General features: G+C 40.9%; 1 protein-coding gene across 1 annotated transcript in view; it reads left to right on the top strand.

The window, feature by feature from the left end:
* Positions 1–24,905, top strand: part of rictorb (RPTOR independent companion of MTOR, complex 2b) — a 141,276-nt gene that overhangs the window by 76,647 nt on the left and 39,724 nt on the right. Inside the window, exons 18-25 of the mRNA XM_060935914.1 lie at positions 5,782–5,883; positions 5,962–6,008; positions 6,113–6,248; positions 6,363–6,562; positions 15,319–15,445; positions 20,583–20,747; positions 22,207–22,283; positions 22,516–22,594. Of these exons, the coding sequence (XP_060791897.1) occupies positions 5,782–5,883; positions 5,962–6,008; positions 6,113–6,248; positions 6,363–6,562; positions 15,319–15,445; positions 20,583–20,747; positions 22,207–22,283; positions 22,516–22,594 (933 nt within the window). The remainder of the gene's footprint in view (positions 1–5,781; positions 5,884–5,961; positions 6,009–6,112; positions 6,249–6,362; positions 6,563–15,318; positions 15,446–20,582; positions 20,748–22,206; positions 22,284–22,515; positions 22,595–24,905) is intronic.

The following is a 24,905-nucleotide window of genomic DNA, read 5'->3' as shown; positions in this document are numbered from 1 at the left end:
TGGAGTTTGGAATGTGACTGTTTGAGGTTGTGGACAGGTGTCTTTTATACTGATAACGAGTTCAAAAAGGTGCCATTAATACAGGTAACGAGTGGAGGACAGAGGAGCCTCTTAAAGAAGTTGTTACAGGTCTGTGAGAGCCAGAAATCTTGCTTGTTTGTAGGTGACCAAATACTTATTTTACTGAGGAATTTACCAATTAATTCATTAAAAATCCTACAATTTGATTTCCTGGATTCTTTCCCCCCCATTCTGTCTCTCATAGTTGAAGTGTACCTATGATGAAAATTACAGGCCTCTCTCATCTTTTTAAGTGGGAGAACTTGCACAATTGGTGGCTGACTAAATACTTTTTTGCCCCACTGTAGCTAAGGCAATGTATATTACAAATGTGTTTGTCTTCGGAAGACTCACATGTGTACCAACTTTGCTGTGCGTACATGAAACTATATGCCGGGCAGAAGACTTGGCTGCAAACTGTGGCACTACAGAGTCACTGGGCCACAGCTGTCTTCCAGAGTAACTGTCACAAGCAGTGCTGTATGTGCCAAGTTTCATGAGTTTTCACCAATGGGAACCACCTCAAAAATGGTCACATCTTTGGGGGGAATAATAATCCTGACGGATCCAATAAGGGTCCTTGCTCCTACGGTGCTCGGGCCCTAATAAAGCCTCACTTATGCATTGCCACAATATAATGAGCTCTTAGACCCCTATATATCGGATAGCTTTTTGCTGATGAAGTTTTTTTATGGTAGGACCCCCCCCCCCTTTTTTTTTTTATTGAAAAGAGATTAATTGATATAGACCAGGGGTCACCAAACTTTTTTTTCTCTGGGGCCACATTGTCATTCCTGACTATGATGGGGGGCCGGGGTCGGGTCAGCTATATAACAGAATTGTATGACCCAGACAAATATGACCACCAGCAGGCCTCATTGTGTAGTAGAGATTACTAGCCTGGCACAGCCATCCCCGCTACTATATCCCCGCTACTATATCAACACTACTATATCAACACTTGATTCCTGGCACATATTTGTTTATCTTTACTAGTGGTTTGCAAAAGTAGTAATCGAGTCTTCACACTTTGTTTTAATTTGAAATACCACAGATATTCCATTTATTTATTTTGTAATAAAAATAACATCAAAGCTGTCAAGGTAAGAAACATCTGCCTAGTTGAGGTGATTGACACTGGCAAAGGTGAGTGGAAAATTATAAATTGTAGGTAGGCCTGTTGATATTATTAATAATAATTGTGTGCAGAACTTAATAAAGGTCAAATAAATAGGCCTATAAAATAAATACATTTTAAAAAAAAAGCAGTGAAATTATAATAATATGAGCAATAGATCACAGCAGTTGCTGTGTCCTGCACGTCATTGCTCTCATCCATGGCCAAAGCAAAAAACTCGAATTCTGACGCTTTCTCATTCAGCTGGTCATACACGTTGTCCCCCAAATCTTCGGTTCGCCTGGTCATAGTAGGTGCGGAGAGACTCACCGTGTTGAGCGCATCCTTCTTGTCGGGACACACCTCCTCGGCCACAGCAAGCATGCATACTTTCACAAAGTCCCCATCAGTAAACGGCTTTCCATGGGTAGCTAGTAGGTGAGCTACCTTATAGCGAGCTCAGACAGCAGCCTGGTTGATCTGGGTTTGGCGAAGGAATACATTCTGTTGTGCAGCCAGTCCACATTTCATCCTCCGAATCCTGTCTTCTCTTGTTTGCCCTCGCAAACTAGCATACTCTTTATGGCGGGTTTCGTAGTGACGACGCAGATTATATTCTTTGAAAACCGACACACTTTCTTTACATACAAGACAAACTGCACGCTCCTTACACTGAATGAAAAAGTAATCGGTGGTCCACTGCTCTTTAAAAACTCTGCACTCTGTCAGCTTTTCGCTTACCGCTAGCCACTTTGCTGTCCTGAACACTGACAGTTCTCTGCGCGTGCGCTGCCTGTCACTGCTTGATCGCGAGCATATGACGAAAATTTTGAAAATATGAATAGTTCATTTTATAACTAAATATCAATTTTAATTGATAAAATCAACAAAATACAAGATGCAGACATGTTATTATTTGCCAAAAAGCAATTTAAAAAAATAGGCCATGACCACTTTTGGGGATTGCCTCATAGGGCCGGTTCAAGTGGTGGGGGGCAGAGGGCTGGGGGGCCGGTCAAAGGGGGGTGGCGGGCCGGAGTCGGCCCGCGGGCCATAGTTTGATGACCCCTGATGTAGACTTGCCACAAAAATATTGCACAAATGATTACTCCAAGAGTTCCTTTAATACGTATGAAGTTCAGTTTTGTTTTTAAATATGCAAACTGGAAACCCCTCCAACCTTTCACATGCCTCACTCCCTTCCCCTGGAAAACCCTTGTAATAACAGAGGATATTTGCACAGCACAGAAAATGGTTGGCGCTAATGTTCTGTCACACGAGTACTCGCATTTTGTGTTCATCACAGACTCAATCGCCTGAATTTTTTTTTTTTCAGCGCCTACTTAAATACAATTGACACAAACTGACAATTTTCACACATTCACAGGTCTGTTGACTTTTCTTTTTCGGTTTTAATTGTTAAGAAAATGTTTCATTAACCCTCTGGGGTCTGAGGGTATTTTCTGGCACTCTAATGATTTTAGTATGCTTTGATTTTATCAAGTTCAACAAATCTAAGCAATATTTTCCAAGTTATGACTTTTTTTTGTATTCCGCACAAGTTCAGCTACAATAATATCTATGTAGTATGTATGTCATGATTGTACTCTTTCAAAAATAACAGATAAATTAAGATCAGTTTTAAAAAAGCAGTTTTAGAACGGTGTTGGAATTTGGGGGGGGGATGACCTTACCCATTCTGTCGAAACGTTTTGGTCATTTGAGGTGATTCTGTTCAGTCTTAGGAATGCATCAAGCACAAAAACTTAAATCTGCTCCATTGATTTGGACAATTAATTGGCCATCAAAAAATGTATGTCCTATTGTCAAGGGTTGGCAGTGGGAGGGGTATTCAATAAGAAGTGTGAAAAATTTCTATTCAATGAGAAGAGTGAAAACCCCTCCCACTGCCACGGAGTTAATCCCATCAGATTAACTCTTAATCCTAGCAGGTTAAGTCACAATGGGTAAGGTCATGTTTTTCACACATTCCTACACAGTTCTAAAACTGCTTTTTACAGACATCTTCATTTATCTAGTATTTGACTTTATTTTGGTATTTGATTCTATTCAGTGTGTCTTGAAATTAACTCTTGTACTATTTTACTCAGTTCAGAACCGCAACCTACTGTTACACAACTACGCTGTCATTTTGCTCCAACTCCAAATTTTACACTCTCAACTCAAAATAGAGCAAAATGAACTGTTTTTGAGGAAAATACTTTTAACTCTGGAAAAATTGCTGTCTTTTTTTCACTGTGTATACACTCCAGCGTGCACACATCAACCAGTCTGCTCATAATAAATAGGAGGAAATATTTCCACTTACTCGAGTTGACCTTCGGCTGAATCGAATCGAAGTTAAAAAAAAAAAAAAAAAGGCACTGCTTATCATCGGTTTCGCAGTTCTCAAGCTTGAACTGAATCGCTGTCCTGAATCAGCCAAAGCGCATAAAATTTGCATGTCATCTCACAAGTTTTCCCTCCAAATAGTCTGAACTATGTCTGACAGATTTTATTCTGTTAGTGGTGGCGTTCCCACCGCGAAAGACAAACCGAAAGAGTGAAAGTGATTATCATGCCATTACCATGTGAATAGTCTTTTATGAATGTGTAAGTGAGTGCTCAGCGCTCTGACTCTGGTGTGTCTGAATAAGGTGACAAGTTCTAAGTTTCATCTAATTTAGGTAATTTAAAAACTATATTATTATTTGGGACTGGGCACATAGGAAAGTATAAAGTTTGTCAATATGTTTATCATGCTTGTATGGTGAAAAACTTGTGAAGATATTTATCTAAATACATGACCTACTCATGCTAAACCTGCTGAGGTTTGCCGGCAAAGCTCTCGACCCCAGAGAGTTAATGAAGATTATGAATAAAAATATTTACTTTGGCATTTACATTTAAATTTTTGATCAGCGTATACAGTGGTGCTTGAAAGTTTGTGAACCCTCTAGAATTTTCTATATTTCTGCATAAATATGACCTAAAACATCAGATTTTCACACAAGTCCTAAAAATAGATAAAGAGAACCCAGTTAAATAAATGAGACAAAAATATTATACTCAGTCATTTATTTCTTGAGGAAAATGATCCAGTATTACATATCTGTGAGTGGCAAAACTATGTGAACCTTTGCTTTCAGTATCTGGTGTGACCCCCTTGTGCAGCAATAACTGCAACTAAACATTTCCGTTAACTGTTGATCAGTCCTGCACACCGGCTTGGAGGAATTTTAGCCCATTCCTCCGTACAGAACAGCTTAAACTCTGGGATGTTGGTGGGTTTCCTTACATGAACTGCTCACTTCAGGTCCTTCCACAATATTTCGATTGGATTAAGGTCAGGACTGACTTGGCCATTCCAAAACATTAACTTGATTCTTCTTTAACCATTCTTTGGTAGAACAACTTGTGTGCTTAGGGTCGTTGTCTTGCTGCATGACCCACTTTCTCTTGAGATTCAGTTCATGGACAGATGTCCTGACATTTTCCTTTAGAATTCGCTGGTATAATTCAGAATTCATTGTTCCATCAATGATGGCAAGCTGTCCTGGCCCAGATGCAGCAAAACAGGCCCAAACCATGATACTACTACTACCACCACCATGTTTCACAGATGGGATAAGGTTCTTATGCTGGAATGCAGTGTTTTCCTTTCTCCAAACATAATGCTGCTCATTTAAACCAAAAAGTTCTATTTTTCCAATCGAAATGTTGTGGAAGGAACACAAAATGTTTTTCCAATAACCTTTTGGCTTGTCCACGTCATCTTTAGCAAACTGCAAACAAGCAGCAATGTTCTTTTTGGAGAGCAGTGGCTTTCTCCTTGCAACCCTGCTATGCACACCATTGTTGTTCAGTGTTCTCCTGATGGTGGACTCATGAACATTAGCCAATGTGAGAGAGGCCTTCAGTTGCTTAGAAGTTACCCTGGGGCCGTTTGTGACCTCACCGACTATTACACGCCTTGCTCCTGAAGTGATCTTTGTTGGTTGACCACTCCTGGGGAGGGTAACAATGGTCTTGAATTTCCTCCATTTGTATACAATCTGTCTGACTGTGGATTGGTGGAGTCCAAACTCTTTAGAGATGGTTTTGTAACCTTTTCCAGCCTGATGAGCATCAACAACGCTTTTTCTGAGGTCCTCAGAAATCTCCTTTGTTCGTGCCATGATACACTTCCACAAACATGTTGTGAAGATCAGATTTTGATAGATCCCTGTTCTTTAAATAAAACAGGGTGCCCACTCACACCTGATTGATAACACCTGACTCTAATTTCACCTTCAAATTAACTGCTAATCCTAGAGGTTCACATACTTTTGCCACTCACAGATATGTAATATTGGATCATTTTCCTCAGTAAATAAATGACCAAGTATAATATTTTTGTCTCTTTTGTTTAACTGGGTTCTCTTGATCTACTTTTAGAACTTGGGTGAAAATCTGATGATGTTTTAGGTCATATTTATGCAGAAATATAGAAAATTCTAAAGGGTTCACAAACTTTCAAGCACAACTGTATAATCCATCGTTTACGTTCCAGTAAAAATGCTGCTGCTTTAGGTTTTTTGTATGCCTGTGTGTTTTGTTCCCAGGACACTGAGGAGGCTCTGATGCTCAATCTCCGAGACAGTCATATTCTCAATCACAAGCAAAACCTAGATTGGAACTGGGTTCTTATCGGTACAATACTAAAGGTCAGTTAAAGAGAAGAGGGTTAAATAACAGGATTTTAATTAGCAAATTGTTGTATAATTTTCCATGTTATGTTGCAGTGGCCAAATGTCAACCTGCGCAACAACAAAGATGAACAAATGCACAAGTAAAGACATTCATATCGCTATAATTCATTACTTCATATCATGTTTGTTTACTTTTTTAATTATTTGATGGTGCATTTGGTGATGATCTGGGGTTGCTTTTTAGGTTTGTAAGGAGGCTCCTGTTCTTTTACAAACCCAGCAGTAAGCTGTATGCCAGCCTTGAGTTAGACCACAGCAAAGCCAAACAGCTGACTGTCGTCGGCTGCCAGTTCATCGAGTTCCTTCTGGATTCGGATGAGGTGAGGGAGGGGGAACACTCATACTCTCTAGCCTTTTTTTTTGTTTGGTTTGTATGCCTGCTTATACATTCATGGTTGTTTAATCTTGGTTCGTTTGCAATTCTCTCACATCAGGATGGCCAGGTGTACCTGGAGGACCTGGTGAAGGACATTGTGCACTGGCTGTCGTCGTCCTCTGGGCTCAAACCAGACCGTAGCCTACAGAGCAATGGCCTCCTCAATACACTCAGCCAGCATTACTTCCTCTTCCTGGGTACTCTCTCTGCCCACCCCAGTGGCGTTAAATTGTTGGAGAAATGCAGTGTCTTCCAGTGGTGAGTTAAAAGCAGTCATTGAAGTTCGATGAAGGTCTTTTTTTCCATACAGATCCAGCTTTGTTGGATTCCAGAAACGGTTCATGTTCATGGACCCAACAATTTGAGGCCGCATGGAATCACACCTGATGTTAAAATGTGCTTTATTCTCTTAGCTCACCTGAGGTCCTGTGCATGTGGGTGCACATACTTGCGTGCACACAGTACTGTGCAGAAGCCCTAGGCACTTGCAAAGAAATGCTGTAGAGTCAAGAGACCTTAAAAAATAATAAAATTGAATGTCATGGCAATACTGGGCTATCAATTATTTCTTTGAACTGTTCTTTTTCGGAGGCAGAATGATCGTGCAACATCTTTAATGGGGGACAAAAAGAATTTGATGCACAAGGGTCCCCCCCCCCCCCCCCCCCCCCTTCCCGGGTTTTCAGAAATCAACGTGGCGACACAATGATGTGATGGTTAGTCCTGTCGCCTCATAGCAAGAAGGTTCTGGGTTCAAACCTCATGGCCAGCTGGTGCCTTTCTTCGCCGAGCTTGCATGTTCTTGCAGTTCTGGTATGTTGTTGCCTGTGTGGGGTTTCTCCGGGTGTTCCAATTTCCTCCCACAGTCCAAAACCATGCGAATTGGGTCACCTGGCTACTTTAAATTGCCCGTAAGTGTGAATGGTGGTTCGTCTCTGTGTTAGTCCTGCAAGAGATTGACGACCTTGGTGTACCCCACTTCCTACCTGATTAGCCCCATCATCCCCCACGACCCTGACGAGTCTTACGGCACACTGAATATTTGATTAAATTCCCTTTGCAGGTTTCACTTTGATCCAGATACTTTTGGTAGCCACCATCAAGCTTCTGGCGGGGGGGTGGTTATACTGGTTTACCTCTGTCCATCCATCCAAAACACCCTTTTCCTCAGCAGCCCCAAATCATAGCCACTTGGTCCTTGGTACCAAACTTCAGTTTGGGGTTCTATACCATGTATTCCGTTTTCAGGTCTGTCGCACATCAACTTCCTGTTTACTGACAATGTATTTACGAAACACACAGTGTGGTTTTTGACGCTATTTCAAGAAGTAAAATGCTATTTCAAAATGAGTTTACCAGGATGCTTTTTGAAATACCTGGGGAGAGCACTGCACTTTACTTGTTAATAATTTGTTGAAGTAAACATTCATAATAAGTGTCCCATTCCTTTGATTGCTTGCATTCTGATGGGGGGGGGAGATACAGAAGTGAGCAGTAGCTCACAGTTGATCTTATGTTGGCACGGAGAAGCTACCAGCTGTAGTCATTCATGATGATTAACAGGAAGTTAACGGGCCTTGGCCAATTAAGACATTTTGGAACTCTCAGCACCACTGAGTTAATAATCTAAGTGGATGTATGTGTAATTTTGATCCTGTGTTGATTAAAAAATAATTAGATTAGATAAAACTTTATTGATCCCTTTGGGAGGGTTCCCTCAGGGAAATTAAGATTCCAGCAGCATCATTACAGACAAACAGAGAAAAGATATAGAGGAAAACTTCTAGATAAATTACAATATATTATTTACATATACAAATATAAAAAGAAAAAGATATGGGTAAGGGGGGGGGAGGGGCCAGCAGGAGAGATATTGCACATTATATTGCACATTGTCCGGTATTGCTTATTGTTAGGCTAGGCTACTGCTCCTTCCCGTCCTCTGTCCTCCTGTTACCCCTCCTCCCCCCCAGAGAGGAGTTGTACAGTCTGATGGCGTGAGGGACAAAGGAGTTTTTGAGTCTGTTCGTCCTGCACTTGGGAAGGAGCATTCTGTCATTGAACAGGCTCCTCTGGTTGCTGATGACGGTGTGCAGAGGGTGACTGGCATCGTCCATGATGTTCAATAGTTTGTCCATAGACCTCTTCTCTGCCACCGTCACCAGAGAGTCCAGCTTCATGCCGACCACAGAGCCGGCCCGCCTGATCAGTTTGTCCAGCCTGGATGTGTCCTTCTTGGATGTGCTGCCCCCCCCAGCACACCACGGTGTAAAACAGGACACTGGCGACCACAGACTGATAGAACATCCACAGGAGTTTCCTGCAGATGTTAAAGGACCGCAGCCTCCTAAGGAAGTATAGCCTGCTCTGTCCCTTCCTGTACAAGTGATTGGTGTTGCAAGTCCAGTCCAGCCACAGCCCGAGGTACTTGTAGGAATCCACAGCCTCCACCTCGACTCCCTCGATCAGAACTGGTCGTGAGGGGGGGGGCGCTCGGCCCTGAAGAGAATGGCAGCATAGTTGGAAGCTCCTGTTAACTTCGCACATAAAACTACCCCAAATAGTTTTCACCCCGCTATCTTCCTTGCTCTGACTATGTCAAACCCCCAGCCAGTAAAAGAGTGTGAAATTTTCGGAAAAGCACGTAAAGCAGGTAAAAAATCTTCGAAGAAACCACCGGAGGAAACTCTCAGCAACCAAGACAACATGGCGATAGCAGAGGTGCTAACCGAGCTCAAGGCCCTTCGGTCTGAATTTGGATCTAAACTCGATGCAATAGATGGACGTTTGAACGAAATGGCCAACTCTATTTTATCGGTAGAGAACAATCTTTCAGATATCAGTCGAGATGTTACCGCCAACGAAAAACGTATTGACGAGGCCGAGACTCGTATATCTGGCACAGAAGACAAGCTAAATCGCCTGGAAGCATCACTAGCAGCTGCTACCGAAAGAATTGCACAACTTGAATCAAAGACGGAAGATTTGGAAAATCGTGGGAGACGTAAGAACATCAGGCTCTTTGGTCTTCGAGGGAGCGCAGAGGGCTCACGTCGGCTCGTGGACTTCGTGCAAGATATGCTACCTGTATGGCTTGGATTGGACTCAAGTCAGCCACTCGTACTGGAAAGAGCGCATCGCACTCTGGGCGAAGTACGGCCGAACCAGCACAGAGCTGTCATTATCCGCTTTCTTAAATTCCAAGACAAAGAGCTGGCACTCCGTTCAGCAAAGAATCGCGAAATCACACACGACGGATCCAAGCTGTACTTCACCCAGGACGTGTCTGTTGAAACCATGAAGCAGAGACGCAAGTTTGATGGAGTGAAACAGCGATTCCTGGACATGGGAACTTTCCGCGGCTTCCATCCTCATCCGTGCAAGCTGAGAGTACTCCACGAAGGAAGGATCCGCCACCTTTCCTCACCACAGGAGGCTGAAGATTTCTACCGTAGCACCGTGGCTGGGGGTTCCCAGGTTGGTGCAAACGACAACGAGGGGTGAGCTTTATTTTTCTTATGCGATCCCACTAAGCCAAGCAAGGACTGTAAACTACATGGGACTCTATATATATATATGGACAACGATAAAGTTAACCCAAATGTTATTATTTCAGATCATCTTGCTGTGTTGACCAAGGTTTTTATTTTTCTTCTCCCCCTTTTTTTTTTTTTCTTCCTTGTATAACTCAATTTACTCTACCACTTGGTCTGAAATGTTCATTCTATGGCTTATGGGATCCCCTATATTTCTTTGGGGTGGGGAAAAAAAAAAAGTTCTGACATCTTTGCGTGTGTTGTTTACAGGCATTTAATGTAGGCTACACTCTGTTAGACAGTATCAGGGTTGTTTTTGTAATTGGATTGCCTTGTCAATTGGGGACTTGGCTTTTGGGCTGGGGAGGAGGGTTAGGGGATGCTGAGAGAGATTTTTACTTTGTCTGTATTTTGGTTTACTTACTCTGTTGTTTATATTTTATGTATGTTCTGTTTTTTCTTTCTTGTCTCATAAGTGCAATATGTGACGCAACACTACTCACTTAACACATGGTAAACTCACTTAATGTGATAACTTTCAATGTCAGAGGCCTAGGTCACCCAATTAAACGCAAGAGAGTTCTTACGTTCTTGAAAAGCCAAAAAGCAGATGTAGCTTATCTGCAAGAGACGCATATGTCAAAAGAAGAGCATAAAAAACTGAAGAGAGATTGGGTTGGACAGGTTTACTTTTCAAGCTATACAAGCAGTAAAAGGGGAACAGCTATACTTATCCATAAAAACTTGCCATTTATAATGACAGAAGAGCACCATGATCAGGAAGGCAGATATGTCCTGGTCTGTGGACTGCTATATGGCCGAGAAATTATCCTGCATAACATTTATGCACCAAATGATGACTGCCCTAAATTCATGTCAGATATGATTACTTTATTCTCTCAACACCATAAAGATCTAGGAATAGTTGCTGGTGATTTTAACTGTAACATGGATGGCAATCTTGATAAATCATCACACTTAATATCCAATCCAAATGCATCCAAAGCCCTACAGCTGGCATGCAACGATGCAGGTCTGATTGATGTCTGGAGGGAATTTAACCCTACCACCAAAGATTATTCCTTTTACTCCACCAGACATAAAACATATTCGAGATTAGATTACTTTCTTCTACCTCAAGACCTTCTGTCATCCGTCATGTCCTGTACTATTGGCCCAATTCTTCTATCTGATCATTCTCCAGTATATCTTAAGCTCGCCCTAGGGCACCAGAGAGAACGGACTAAATACTGGAGATTTAACGCCTCACTTCTCTCAAACACTGAAGCTTGTTTAAAAATAAAGCAATGGATAGGTCAATATTGGCAGGAAAATTCATTCTCTCCTGTTACATCTGCTGTAATTTGGGACGCGGCTAAAGCAGTCATTAGGGGACATCTAATTTCATATACAAGCGCTATAAAAAAGGCTGCCAATGAACGTGCTTCTCAACTTCAAAAAGAACTTACTACCCTAGAACAATCCCACAAACAATCACCCACAGAGGAAAACTTGAGGAACCTCAAAGCTGTTAGAGCTAATCTCAATATCATCCAAACAGAGAAAGTTAAAAAACTTCTGTTCTTCACAAGACAACGTTATTATGAATATGGAAATAAGCCCAGCAGACTTTTAGCTTATCAGCTCAAAAAAGAACAAACTGACCGTACCATAAAACATATACGTCAGGCAAATGGCCAATTAAGATATGATTTGCAAAGTATACAGTCCTCATTCCTGAACTTTTATAAAAAATTATATACATCAGAAAACCCAGTAGAGTCAGACATTCAGTCTTTTCTAGAGAAACTATCACTACCTTCTTTGTCAGATGAAGATAACGCACACTTATGTCGCCCTGTTACATCAGAAGAGGTGTTGGATACCATTAAGTCTCTACCATTAGGAAAATCCCCAGGACTGGATGGATATCCTGCTGAATTTTACAAGAAATTTTGGCCTGATATAGAGCCCCTTTTTATGCCTATGGTACAGGACTTTTTTAAGAAAGGGCGGCTCCCAGATTCTATGAAAACGGCTGTAATATCACTGATACACAAGAAAGACAAAGACAGTGCTGAATGCTCCTCATACCGTCCAATCTCTTTACTCACAGTTGATTTCAAAATTATATCTAAACTCATCACACGGAGACTGGAGAACCTGTTGCCTACGTTAATCAATCCCGATCAGTCAGGTTTTGTCAAAGCACGATATGCTTCAGATAACATTAGGAGACTGTTAGATGTCATTGACTACTCAGCCCTGTCTGGACACCAGTCACTGCTAATCTCACTGGACGCCGAGAAGGCATTTGACAGGGTAGAGTTTCCATATTTATTTGCTGTCTTGAAAAAATTTAATTTTGACGAATCATTTCTTGGGTGGATCAGGAGTCTTTATAGGGACCCTCAAGCACAGGTACGTGTCAATGGCACTTTGTCTGACAGATTTGGCCTATTTAGGGGCTGTCGTCAAGGGTGTCCTTTGTCCCCTCTCTTATTCAATTTGGCTATTGAACCTCTTGCAGAAGCTATAAGATCAAGTACAGATATTTTTGGCATTGATATTGGCAAAAAAAACAATAAAATTTCTTTATATGCAGATGATGTGATCTTGTATTTGTCCACCCCAGAAAAATCAATCCCAGCAGCTCTAGACCTAATTAAGAAATTTGGAAGAATATCAGGCTACAAAATTAATTTAACAAAATCCAATGCTTGCCTACTTAACACAGACATTTCATCAGAATTAAAAAGAATATCTCCTTTTACCTGGACACAAGGTGGATTTAAATACCTGGGAATTAATGTTTGTCAAAACCTAAAAGACTTATTTCAGGTAAACTATACTCCTTTACTTAGCAAAATCAAAGAGGAATTGGAATACTGGAATCTGCTTCCCATTTCTTTTATTGGACGAATCAATGTGATTAAAATGAATGTACTGCCACGATTTAATTATCTTTTCCAGTCCTTACCTTGTTATTTAAACAAACCATTCTTTCAGTCAATTAACAAAATAATTAGTTCTTTTATATGGAAGAATTCCACCCCAAGAATCTCCTTGAAAACTTTAACTAAATCTAAAGAAAAGGGCGGGCTGGGCCTCCCAGATTTTCAATTGTACTACTGGGCGGCACAGACTAAGGACATAATTAGCTGGATACAGAATCGAACCACTGCTCATTGGACAGACATTGAAGGAGAACTTTGTTTTCCCAGCTCAATCATTACTCTGCCATTCATCAATAACATAAAAGCAATAACATCAGTATCAAGAACATATGTAATAAGAAACACTCTTCAGGCTTGGAAAGATGTGAAGAGATTTTGTGGCTTACTTACCACCATTTCTATCTTAGCCCCTATATCCTCTAATCCAGACCTGCCACCCTCGATCGGGAAATCATTATTTACTAAATGGAAAGATCATGGAATACACAAGTTCCAAAATGTACTTGAGAAGGGTACCCTAAAATCCTTTGCAGACCTCAGATCTGAATTTGAAATTTCAAACAAAGACTTTTACAAATACCTACAGCTTCGTCATTATATAGCCACATTGGAAAATACAGGGCAAATGTCCCTTACTTTATCTGACATCGAAGAAATTATGGTCAATTCCACAACGCTGAAGGGAAAGATCTCTGTGATCTATTGGGCACTATTGGACTATAATAGCTCCTCATTGATGTCACTTAGAACTGTATGGCAGAGAGATTTGGAACAAGATCTTGATGACGAGCTCTGGACCAAAATATGTTGTAATGTTTTTGTTTCTTTATCCTGTAACAAGGTAATTGAGCAGAATTATAAATTTATGCACAGAATGTATTTAACACCAGTCCGTCTCAGCAAGATGTTTCCCACTGTCTCCCCGGAATGTCATCGTTGTAAAACATGCATTGGTTCACTTATTCATGTGTTCTGGAATTGTAGTAAATTAAAACAATTTTGGAATGAGGTACACAATTTAACAACCAAAGTCATGCAAATTGAATTCAAACTATCACCTTTACTGTATCTATTTGGTACAGATCCAGACGGTGCACTAGACTCTATCTCCAATAAAAGAATTGGCATAATAGCTTATGTAGCGAAAAAATGCATATTGCTTAACTGGAATCAAGCTACACCACCTACAATTAACCTCTTCAAATCAATAATGAATGACACAATGCAACTGGAACAACACACTTACCACTTGAAAGGTAAAGGGGATCTCTTTGTACAAACATTGGCGCCCTTGATCATCATTTGACCTAATTTGAGTGACATCTCACTTTGGCCTTATATATGACTTACGTCCATGTGTGCCATTTCTGTGTACCTTATTTTCTTCTCTAAGATAATAGTAATAATAATAACAATAATGCACTTTTTTAATTTATTTATTTATTTATTTATTTATTTATTTGCTATTGTATTTATTATTTATTTGTATTATTTCTGTTTTTTTTTTTCCCTTGTCAATGTCTTCACACATTCTATATTGCTTAATAGCTATATTAATGTATTTGCTCTCTCTTAGCTTAACTGTTTGTTCTGAGTGTGTTGTATGTGTATATTAAAGAAAAAAAACTCAATAAATAAACAATTGAAAAAAAAGAACTGGTCGTGACCTTGGTCTGGACCTCCCAAAGTCAATGACCAGCTCCTTGGTCTTCGAAGTGTTGAGCTGCAGATGGTTCTTGTTGCACCACACAGCAAAGTCCCTCACCAAGCTCCGATACTCCTCCTCTCTGTCGTCACTGATACACCCAACGATGGCTATGTTATCAGCGAACTTGTGAATGTGACGCAGCTCCGAGTTGTAGCAAAAGTCCGCGGTGTACAGGGTGAAGAGAAGAGGGGCCAGCACCGTGCCCTGGGGTGCTCCGGTGCTGCTAATCAGTGTCAGACGTGATGATACATAAATTAATTATAACTTGTACACCAAATTCTTGTGGGGTTTTTTCTATTACTGTATGTATGTTGTACTGTACAATCATTCTGATCAACAGTCGACAGCTCAGAGAAATCATGATGTCCGTGTATGTAAAATTCTGACTGAAACTGAGACGTATAACTGCTGACGAGGTTTTGTTCTTTGTAATTTCCTTGTAGATAAAATGTTTGCAATTTAATTTTTTGTCTCGTCTTCAATACACCCCCACATGTTGGAGACGGACTATAACCTGTGCTGCACTGCTCCTGAATCCCTGGCTCCAGGGCTATCAAGCTGCACCGCGAACAGAGATTTTGAATAAGATCCACTCAAACAGTTAATAATCGAACGTTATCTTCAGCAGTTGTTCTGCCTCTTCATCAGTTCACACACATGAATCCTTGTGTTGGTAGATTTTGTGTTTTTGAATTTCTGGCCATGACCCTGATCAGGTTAAAGCTTTTACTTTATGGCCGAAAAAAAAAAAACAGAACTTTGAGCCATGTTGATGTTTTTCCACTGACGTTCAGCTCTACTTTGTCTTTGCAGCCTGCTGAACCTGTGCTCCCTGAAAAATCAGGACCATCTACTGAAACTGACTGTATCCACACTGGACTACAGCCGAGATGGCTTGGCACGAGTCATCCTCTCCAAAATCCTCACTGCTGCAACTGATGTAAGCCGCATGCTCAGAGAGCTAATCTTTTATAGCTTTAGTTTTACCATACGACGTACTGCTGAAACTACACGTAATCGGAGTGTTGATTTGCTGCTGCTAATTACCATCGACTGTAGAAAACATGGATGGCGTGGCTCCGTTGCCTCCCATTTTATAGAAATAAACGAGGTGGACAGTAATGAAGTACATTTCCTTGAGTACTGTACTTAAGTACACTTTTTTGAGTATCAGTACTTGAGTATTTTTATTTTTTTTTTTGGAAACTTGTGACTTTAACTTCACTACATTTGAAAGACAAATATCGTACTTTTTACTCCACTATATTTCTATCAAGGTCCTCGTTACTATGAAGCGGCTTTGAAAGTGGATGTTTTTTGTTTTCTTTTATAAAACGTGATTGGTTTTTTTTCGCAGGTGACACTGAGACAGCCTGTCAGTAATCACTAGGGTCACGTCACGTCCACAGACTGGATAAAATCAAATTCAATTTCTCAGCGGTATTATATGAAAACGATTAGTTGATGGCAGAATGGAAGGAGGCGGTTCTTCTGGGGAATGCACGCACCCGCGTTTCAGTTTTCAGAAAGGATTAAAGATGCGTTTCGTTTTAAATCTTTTTGTTTGCCTAAAACGAACCACATCACGGCCTTCAGAAACTCGCCGTCCAACCTGCGGGCGCATATTGAGGTGTGTAAACGTTTTATTCCAAGAGAAAGCTTGCAATGAAGTTGTCTGTGCTTTTCGAGCTCGCGATAATGTTACGATAGCTGTGCAGTCTGGTTAGTCAAATGGTTTTCTATGGATTTGCCCACCAAGTTACTACAGCCTTGTCTACGACTAACGATAACACGTCGCTAGTTAACTTGGACACTGTTAGTTAGCATGTAAAAACGGAGTCACACTAACATGAATAACATTAGCATAATCTTGCCAGATAAACAGAATGTAGAAATCTTTTTCTTTTCTAGTAACATTAGCGACCCAGTATGTGGCAGATCACAGAATCCAGGGACACATGTCGGCCCGGGGGCATTTTGAGTTATTGACAGATTCAGAAAGTACAGTTTCTAAGCTTTCCAATGATGTTTTCCATGTGGAGATCTGACAATATTTGAAGAATGTGTGGCCTTTTGAAAGTGTATACTTCTTAAAACAGAAAAGGGAGAAAATCGCCCTCAAAGTTTTCCATCTCAGCTACTCTGGGTGTAGGGCGGGCACATGATGGTGCTCATTTGCATGACATTAAGGAAAGCCCTACCCCCTACGAGCTAGCACGATACTACTTTCATGTAAACAAATCACCACGTCAATTTTCCTTCCATGCAAAGTATGCCCAACACAATTATGAAGTACAAAAATAAGTCCTAAAGTATACTTAAACGTTTTGTGGTTGAAAAATTACTCACACCGTAAGAAAGAAAGAGAGCACGATGATGACACAACTAACACAACACTAGTTTCATGTAAAGCCTCGGTCACAACCGGCCGTACAGTACGCGCTCCTACAGCTGGTCTACATGCAAAAACCGCAAGAAACACACGGAGAGCACGCGTGTGATGTGCTGATTTTCGAGCCGCAGACCGGCCGCAGAGGTTCTTTGTCATGTCAAACAAACTCTACGGGCGCTTAGGTTTTTTTCAGGTTGCAAGACAAACTTATGGCCAACGCGCGTCTTTCTCCGTGAACAAAATAACCGCAGCGATTTGGGAAACGGCAAAAATCACACGGCCAAAAAATCGTACATCCGGTTGTGACCTAGGCTTAACCAAACCACAACACTCTCCGTTACATGCAAAAATAACCACACAGCCTTAGATTAATAAACTTACCCCATCAGAAAGAGAAATGGCGCCTTGCGCACACCAATGCCTCCGATGGAATGTAATCCTAGAACGGTCCGTGTATCATCCAATCATTCAAGTATTCCATTCAATCTGGAAAACGAGGTTGTGTTTTTTTTTTTTTTTTGCTAGAAATGGTGATCTCCGATGTAAATACCGTGTGTTTGTTTGCTTCGCGGTGTTTCAGCTCCTCTGCGCTCTGTTTAGTAACTCATTCCATAGTGAAATCACACGCCTGTATGCAGGTTAAGTAGCCATGCGCTCAACTCGGATCATACAGCTGATTCACGGAAAAAAAACAAAACAAATGACTTAAATCATCATGTGAATGGCCCATATGGTAATTTACCCACACCCCCCAGCAGGCTACAGTCCTGACAAAAACGAGACAATTTGCAACAAAAAAATGTATGCTTTTCCAACAAAACAATCTATTATCTGAAATACTGATTGCATTCTTCAAGATCTCAACTTGCACATGATGGAAAAAAACAAAAATCACAAATTTCGAAAAAAAATGCTTCTTTTGCGATTATCTCGGATTCGTTTCGGCCGACATGTGTCCCTGGATTCGGTGAGGAGTCACATACGAGTTCGAGTTTGAAAAGAGTTCAGGTGGCGCTTCAACGCTACAGGTTCTACAAGTTAGTCAGAAAATCCAGTCGGTTGCTTCAGAGGCATTAGGTTTTGTAAGCGTTGTGGCAATAATAACAGTGCGTTGACAGAAAATGTACTTTTTAATACTTAAGTATTTTTAAAAGCAAATACTTCAGTACTTAAGTAAAAATTTGACTGGACAGCTTTCACTTGTATCGGAGTAACATTTAACCAGTGGGATCTGTACTTTGACTTAAATAATAAACTTGGGTACTTTGTCCACCTCTGGAAATGAAGCTAAATACCTCTGCCATGTTAACAAATTTGGAGGCGGAGTCTGGGCAGTCGAGATGAGGGTTGAAGTTAGTTACACCCATGCCTTTGGTAGGCCCGCCCCCTTCGTCCAAGGTAGAGTGGTAGAAATGATGGGACAAGTAGCCACATTTATCAAATTCTCCTAACTGCAGAGAGTCAAATAAGTCGAAGTAAAGCGCTTAAATAGTTTCAGCTGGAGAGATTTCATAAATATGGATACATCTAGGAAGGACATTTATCACATGAACTGGAAATTCACTGACACTGATGTGAACGTTACCCATTTGTCACGGAGCTAATAACTCCTTATTTCAAGGGCATTTCTATTCCGAGCGCACTGTAAACTAACTAGCCTACTTATAAACTCCATCCTAATGTTAGTGTATTTGTTCACTGACAAACAAATGGCTTTCGTGCAAATTTCGATGGCTGGCTGGTTGGACGTCCTTAATAATAGAAATAATATAGTGTCATGGCTTTTACTTGCTGGGACAATGAGGAGTTGGGAGATGGGTGCAACAGTTCAAAGTGCGTTTTATTTCTTATTTACTTTCACTTCTTAGTGACTTCACATGCGTGTACACACACTACACGTTGGGGAACACCTCTCTCTCTCTCTCTCTCTCTCTCTCTCTCTCTCTCTCTCGTTATTGGCTATCTGAAAGACAGACGTACATTAAAGGAGAACTGAAGTCATTTTCACACTTGCTTTATTTCTTAACATGTTATTCAGTTACGTTTTCGGTTTTAGTAACCTTATATCATGACTCATATTGGTGACTAATTGCAATTAATTATACTTATCGGCCTATTCGGTTTGTAGCCATGTTGAATTTAGTTCGTTTGGTCCACGGCAGGCGGCACGGTGGTGTAGTGGTTAGCGCTGTCGCCTCACAGCAAGAAGGTCCGGGTTCGAGCCCCGTGGCCAGCGAGGGCCTTTCTGTGCGGAGTTTGCATGTTCTCCCCGTGTCCGCGTGGGTTTCCTCCGGGTGCTCCGGTTTCCCCCACAGTCCAAAGACATGCAGGTTAGGTTAACTGGTGACTCTAAATTGACCGTAGGTGTGAATGTGAGTGTGAATGGTTGTCTGTGTCTATGTGTCAGCCCTGTGATGACCTGGCAACTTGTCCAGGGTGAACCCCACCTTTCGCCCGTAGTCAGCTGGGATAGGCTCCAGCTTGCCTGCGACCCTGTAGAACAGGATAAAGCAGCTAGAGATAATGAGATGAGATGGTCTACGGCAGGCGTCGCTTATCCGCGCGATCTTCCCGAGACTTGTGCGAGACTACGAAACGTGAAGTGTCAGTGCCACCATTTTGAAAACTGTTTTCCAAACGAAGTATTGCACAAAAACGAGTTGAAATGACGATTACTGCCTGCTTTTTTTTTTCCAAACTTTCCTGATTGCTATCAAAACAAACAAAACTTCTGACTTGATTACATCAGCATTCAAAAGAGGGCGCGCGTGTCTTTTGACAGCGTTGGCAGATGTTGGTCACTTTGATTTCCGCTGGACATTTTACTTCCGTCCTACGATGTCTCGCACAGGTCTCAATGAATCTTGTTTATGGCCATTGCTTTGACATATGGACTGATATCTTGCGTAGCGTATTTCAAACACTCATAACTTCATATAGCAGTGACAAAATGGCTATCAAAAATGTGTTCCTGCGTTTAATAAAATGAGAAATAGAATTTTGGTGATGATAAATTTGCCTTCGGTTCTCCTTTAATAGACAGCCAGTCATTCGACACAGGTGTAACTCCATGTCGCCTGCTGGTTCAATCTGACTCCTCGTTGTTCACAGCCGACACTCAACCACACCCTCGCTGCCACATAGAGCTATCAAGGTGGCTATATGGCTAGGTAGCTAGCGCGATATGCATGTCATTTTAAACACATGGGGATGGGCAGTGCCAAAGATTGTAAGGCTGCCAGCCAGCAAAGGTGCTAGACCTGTGGTGGGTTCACTTTTTCGAGATGATACGCTGTCCGTGTTTTCTACATTCGATGCTAATTGCAGAAGTTTGGACTTGTTAAAGCAGTAGCTCTCAAAGTGTTGCCCATGAAGCCTAGGCAGGGGTCTATAAACCTCCGTAACTGAAAAACAAACGCGTCCTTGGTTTTAAAGTGTTAGGGTGGATTGAAATTATTACGTGGTTTGGAAGTGGTAAGGTGACAAGAAATTATTTCAAGGCTTCAACATTCCTGTACAAGATTCATTTCCTGGAGTTTTCTCTCGTTCAGGATTTGTTCTTTTAGAACGGTAAAATGATTTGTTTGATGGGATCGGCTGTTCATGTTGTAAAAGTACTGATCTCTCACCTGTATTTGTGCGTGCCTGCGTGCATGTGTTTGCTTGCTTACTTGCATGCCTACAGAATTGTCGGCTGTACGCCACCAAGCACCTGCGTGTGTTACTCCGTGCCAACGTGGAGTTCTTCAGCAACTGGGGCATCGAACTGCTGGTCACTCAGCTCCACGACCGCAACAAGACCATCTCCATAGAAGCCTTGGACATACTGGATGAGGCCTGTGAGGACAAGGTGAGAGATCAGCTGCAATAAGGATCAAATTCCAGATAAACTCTAGAGGCTTGTATTTTTCAAAACAAAAAAAGTGTCATCACGTATATTGAAGTGAGAGGAATGTGATCTGATGCCAGCATCTTAATTGGTTAAGTCTTGGACTTGGGCATGCTGTGATTGGAAAGTAATTAGTGGCAAGGTGGTGCGATGAAGTGGCGTTACTGTTCCCACCCTGAAGTTGATTTTCTTCTAACAGCACAAGAATGTTATTCCATAGCAATTTGTCAATAATTATGAGAAAATACATGTTATTTACCAGCTGGGAGGTCTGTATCGTGAAATACCGTGACCGAGGTCTTGAAAGTACTGGCCAAGGCCCTCTGGGCCGAGGTCAGTATTCAAGGCCGAGGTCACGGTATTTCACCATACGGACCGACCTTAAGCTGGTAAATAATATATTTATTTTTTTCTTTACCAAATTCTAACAGAAAACGAGAGCGCCCGAAAGGGAAAACCGAGCCGAGCCGCCATTTTGAATCCTCATTCACGGCTGTAATGCAGATTGCTTCCTCCTCGGTATATAAGTGCACTTCCATGGCAGGAAAAAAACCTACATTTTGCCGGCTATGTATTCCCCTGTTTATACAAAACTGAGTCATTCAGGATTCAGCCATGTTTTTGCTCGGCGTTAGAAAGTTAGAGGTTTTTAAGCTTTCTCCTGAAATGTTTTATTTTATTTCTTCTTCCTCAGAGTAGTAAAACTCACTTTCGCTGTGAACACTGTCGTTATCGCTATCCATGCTGTAAAATTAATGCTGTTCTCCTGAGAAATGCTGGCAAAAATGTACAAGATTTTTGATCATCTTATAAATAAATCTTGTATATAAAAAAAAAAAAAAATGTTGGCAAAACATGCTGCTATGTTTGTTGTTGTGAACGAGTGAGTCGCCAGAGGTCCGTAACTGGGGTCCGTACCGTAGGATGTGGACCTGCTTACCAGCCAATCAGAGTGCAGGATTTGGACCGCACAAAAAAAAAAATTTAATGACCTCACATTTTATCCATTTAGAGTTGCATTTAATTTTGTGACATAAGCAAAACAAACTCCTGTTATCCCTGATAGCAGCTGCAGTATAAACAGGCGCTCCTTCAGTAAAAGGCTTTTTCTTGTCAGAAAATTAAGGTACAGCTTGACCTCTGTTACAAAGCAGTGACGACGACTCTTTCCGTAAATGTTTGTTAAATGTCTCCTTTAAAAAAAACAACATAACTACACTTTTTTTTTTTAAATAATTTTTGTCACACATCTGCAATACAAATCTCTATTAATGAGCTGTTACTATAGAAACAAACGCGTTAGAACGAGTGCATTAATGTAAACTGTGATATCCAGCTGAAATACTGTCAGAGGGGCAATAAAAAAAACATTATTCAACGCCTTCTGACCAATCTCATGGATTACTTTTGTGTTCTTCAGGCGAATCTTCATGCGCTAATTCAGCTGAAGCCGGCACTGACTCACCTCGGGGACAAGGGTGTGCTCTTGCTTTTGAGGTAAGCTGTGGATTTGTTAATTTTATTAAGCAGCACATATTAGTGACCGGTCGCTCAAACAGAAAGATACATGAAGTCTCCTTGCTACTCGCACTTTATTTGATTAAATCTAAGGATTAATGAGTGAAATTTGAGCTGCGCTGCACAGTTCTTAATAACAGCATGCACTGGTGAGCTTGACTTGAGAGAGTGCAGTTTTCTCATCATACGTCATCTGTTCTTGTCTCTCCAGATTCTTGTCCATTCCAAAAGGTTTTTCCTACCTCAACGAGAGAGGCTACGTCACTAAGCAGCTGGAGAAATGGCAAAAGGTGCTTCATCACGACTGTTCTTTCCACTTACTATGTTTTAAGGGACTAAACCGAACAAGCGTCTGAGTAATTTGAAAAGGGCACGCATTTGCTGTTAAGATCTGACCAGTATGAAAATCTTTTATCTGGTTAAAAAAAAAAAAAAGCACACGTTAGTCGTTGTAGTTAAAAAGGGGCTTTACTGAGAATTTCTGAATACAATTCAAGTCTTTGGGGATGTGCTGTTTTTGGAAAATAATAAGGATGATGGAATGTGATCACAGCCCGTCACAAAGTGAACCTGGAACCATTGCTGCTTATATAAATTAACACACACGAATATTAATAAATAAATATTTATTTAGATAATTTATTTATAAATTAGAAAATTAAACGTCGACTGTCCTTTCAGATTTTTCGAATTTAAGCCATCAAAAGAATTTCCCCTGACATCTGTTTATTTATTTAAGCATGCGGTTTGTTTTAGTGGAAGGAAAGCAACTGAATTCGAATCACAGACTTGAAATTTTATTACTTTCTTTTTCCTAAAAGAACAATGAATGAATTTAGAGCCCCGTGGCCCGAAGTTCTCTGCCATTTTTTTTTTCTTGCCTTGACGTGACCTAAACCAGGGATTCTTAACCTTTTTGACACTGAGGCCCAATTTTTTCAGTGCCGAGTGACCTGGGGCCCTAAATAATCACGGTGTAGATTTAATTGATCTCACTCATTTGTATTCAATGATAAATCAAATCCACTCACAGTTTAACAAGCGAACAAGCTAAAACATGAGTAAATTTTAATGAATAATAATGAGATGATGAAATGTGATCACCACAAAGATTTTTATTAAACCTACTGTATGTTAACTTTTGTGAATCATGGAAAAAATCAAGCAAGGAAAATCTGAAGGCTTACATCAGGCTTATTAATAATGAAGACCAATATTTAGATTGAAGATTTAACAAAACGGGACTAAGAAAATCAATCAGTAGATCAATAAAAAGATAGTGGTTAAAACATACATTTAACACAACACGCTTTTCAGCAGTTTCAAAATAAACCGTGTGCCACTGCATCGACGTGATTTCAGCCAGGGGAAGGGGTCCTCTCACCTCTCTCTCTCTCTCTCTCTCTCTCTCTCTCTCTCTCTCTCTCTCACTCACACACACACACACACACACACACACACACACACACACACACACACACACACACACACACACAGTACCTTCCTCCGCCTTGCTTTCCTTTCACAAACCGGTGCTTGACCACGCCCCCGCTGCCACAGTGAAAAAGAACTGTATTCTGTCTTGCTCAGTGAAATGAACTGCACAGTATGACAGCGAATCGAGAGGCTGTTCACCAGAAGCTGTGCAATGCAGGTGTATAGTCTAATTACACACACTTTCACTCAGCGATCTTCACCATCGCAATGATAAAAAAGGACCTTCTATGTAAATTCTCTCATGCACAGGACTAATATTTACATTGTTAAATCAATACATAATTTTTGTTATGACAAACGAATACTGGCTAAAGTACGCCGAATGAAAAACAGACTTCAACAAGATGAGTGACCAGGCTCGAGTTCACCTCAAAAAGATACATATTTGGGCTAATTGCAGCATGTTCTTCACTAATTACAATATTTACGATAGAGAGAAACATTATTAGGGTCATATTAACATTAACAGGTCATATTTTCTGTCACAACGTGAGTACTGAACTTGCAATGCGAATGTTATGATTAGCTCCTCATCTCGTGGCAAAATGACGTAACTGGGTCAGCGCCCGGTCAATGAAAACCTGTGCATGCGCACACCGGACTTCCTCTCTCTGCTTGATTGCGTGAAGTGTGCATTTTCATGCACGTTATTAGCTAGAGAATCCCCTCAAAATAGATAACTTCCCAGCCACAGAATGGCCTGCAGGTTTTTTTTTTTTTTAGATATTACAGAAATAAACATATAACAATGGCCAAATTTCACCGATTTTATGAAATCAAAAGGCCGTCTTGCTTTAATAATCAATACGTATTAATAAAATGCATAAAAATATTAATAAACCTGTAGTGCAAGGGCTGTGAGACCCCATTTTAGGGGCTCAAATACTGGGCTTGTCTTGCACTCCAATTAACCAAAGTCAGGGAATGTAGTTGAAAGGGTACATTTGCATCTGTGACATCTAAACTAGATTGCTATTTTGATTTGATGTACACAAGAACGCTAAACCCTGGGTCTCTTCAATAACTGCTAGCAAATGGTTGGGTTTGTTTGCCGAGTCAGGTTCATATGTTGCATTTCACATCATGTAAAGCTCAGTTTACATC

Source organism: Neoarius graeffei, chromosome 12 (genome assembly GCF_027579695.1).
Source record: "Neoarius graeffei isolate fNeoGra1 chromosome 12, fNeoGra1.pri, whole genome shotgun sequence".
Classification (NCBI taxonomy): domain Eukaryota; kingdom Metazoa; phylum Chordata; class Actinopteri; order Siluriformes; family Ariidae; genus Neoarius; species Neoarius graeffei.
The sequence above is the reverse complement of the archived record's forward strand: the minus strand, read 5'-3'. Positions and strand labels throughout refer to the sequence as shown.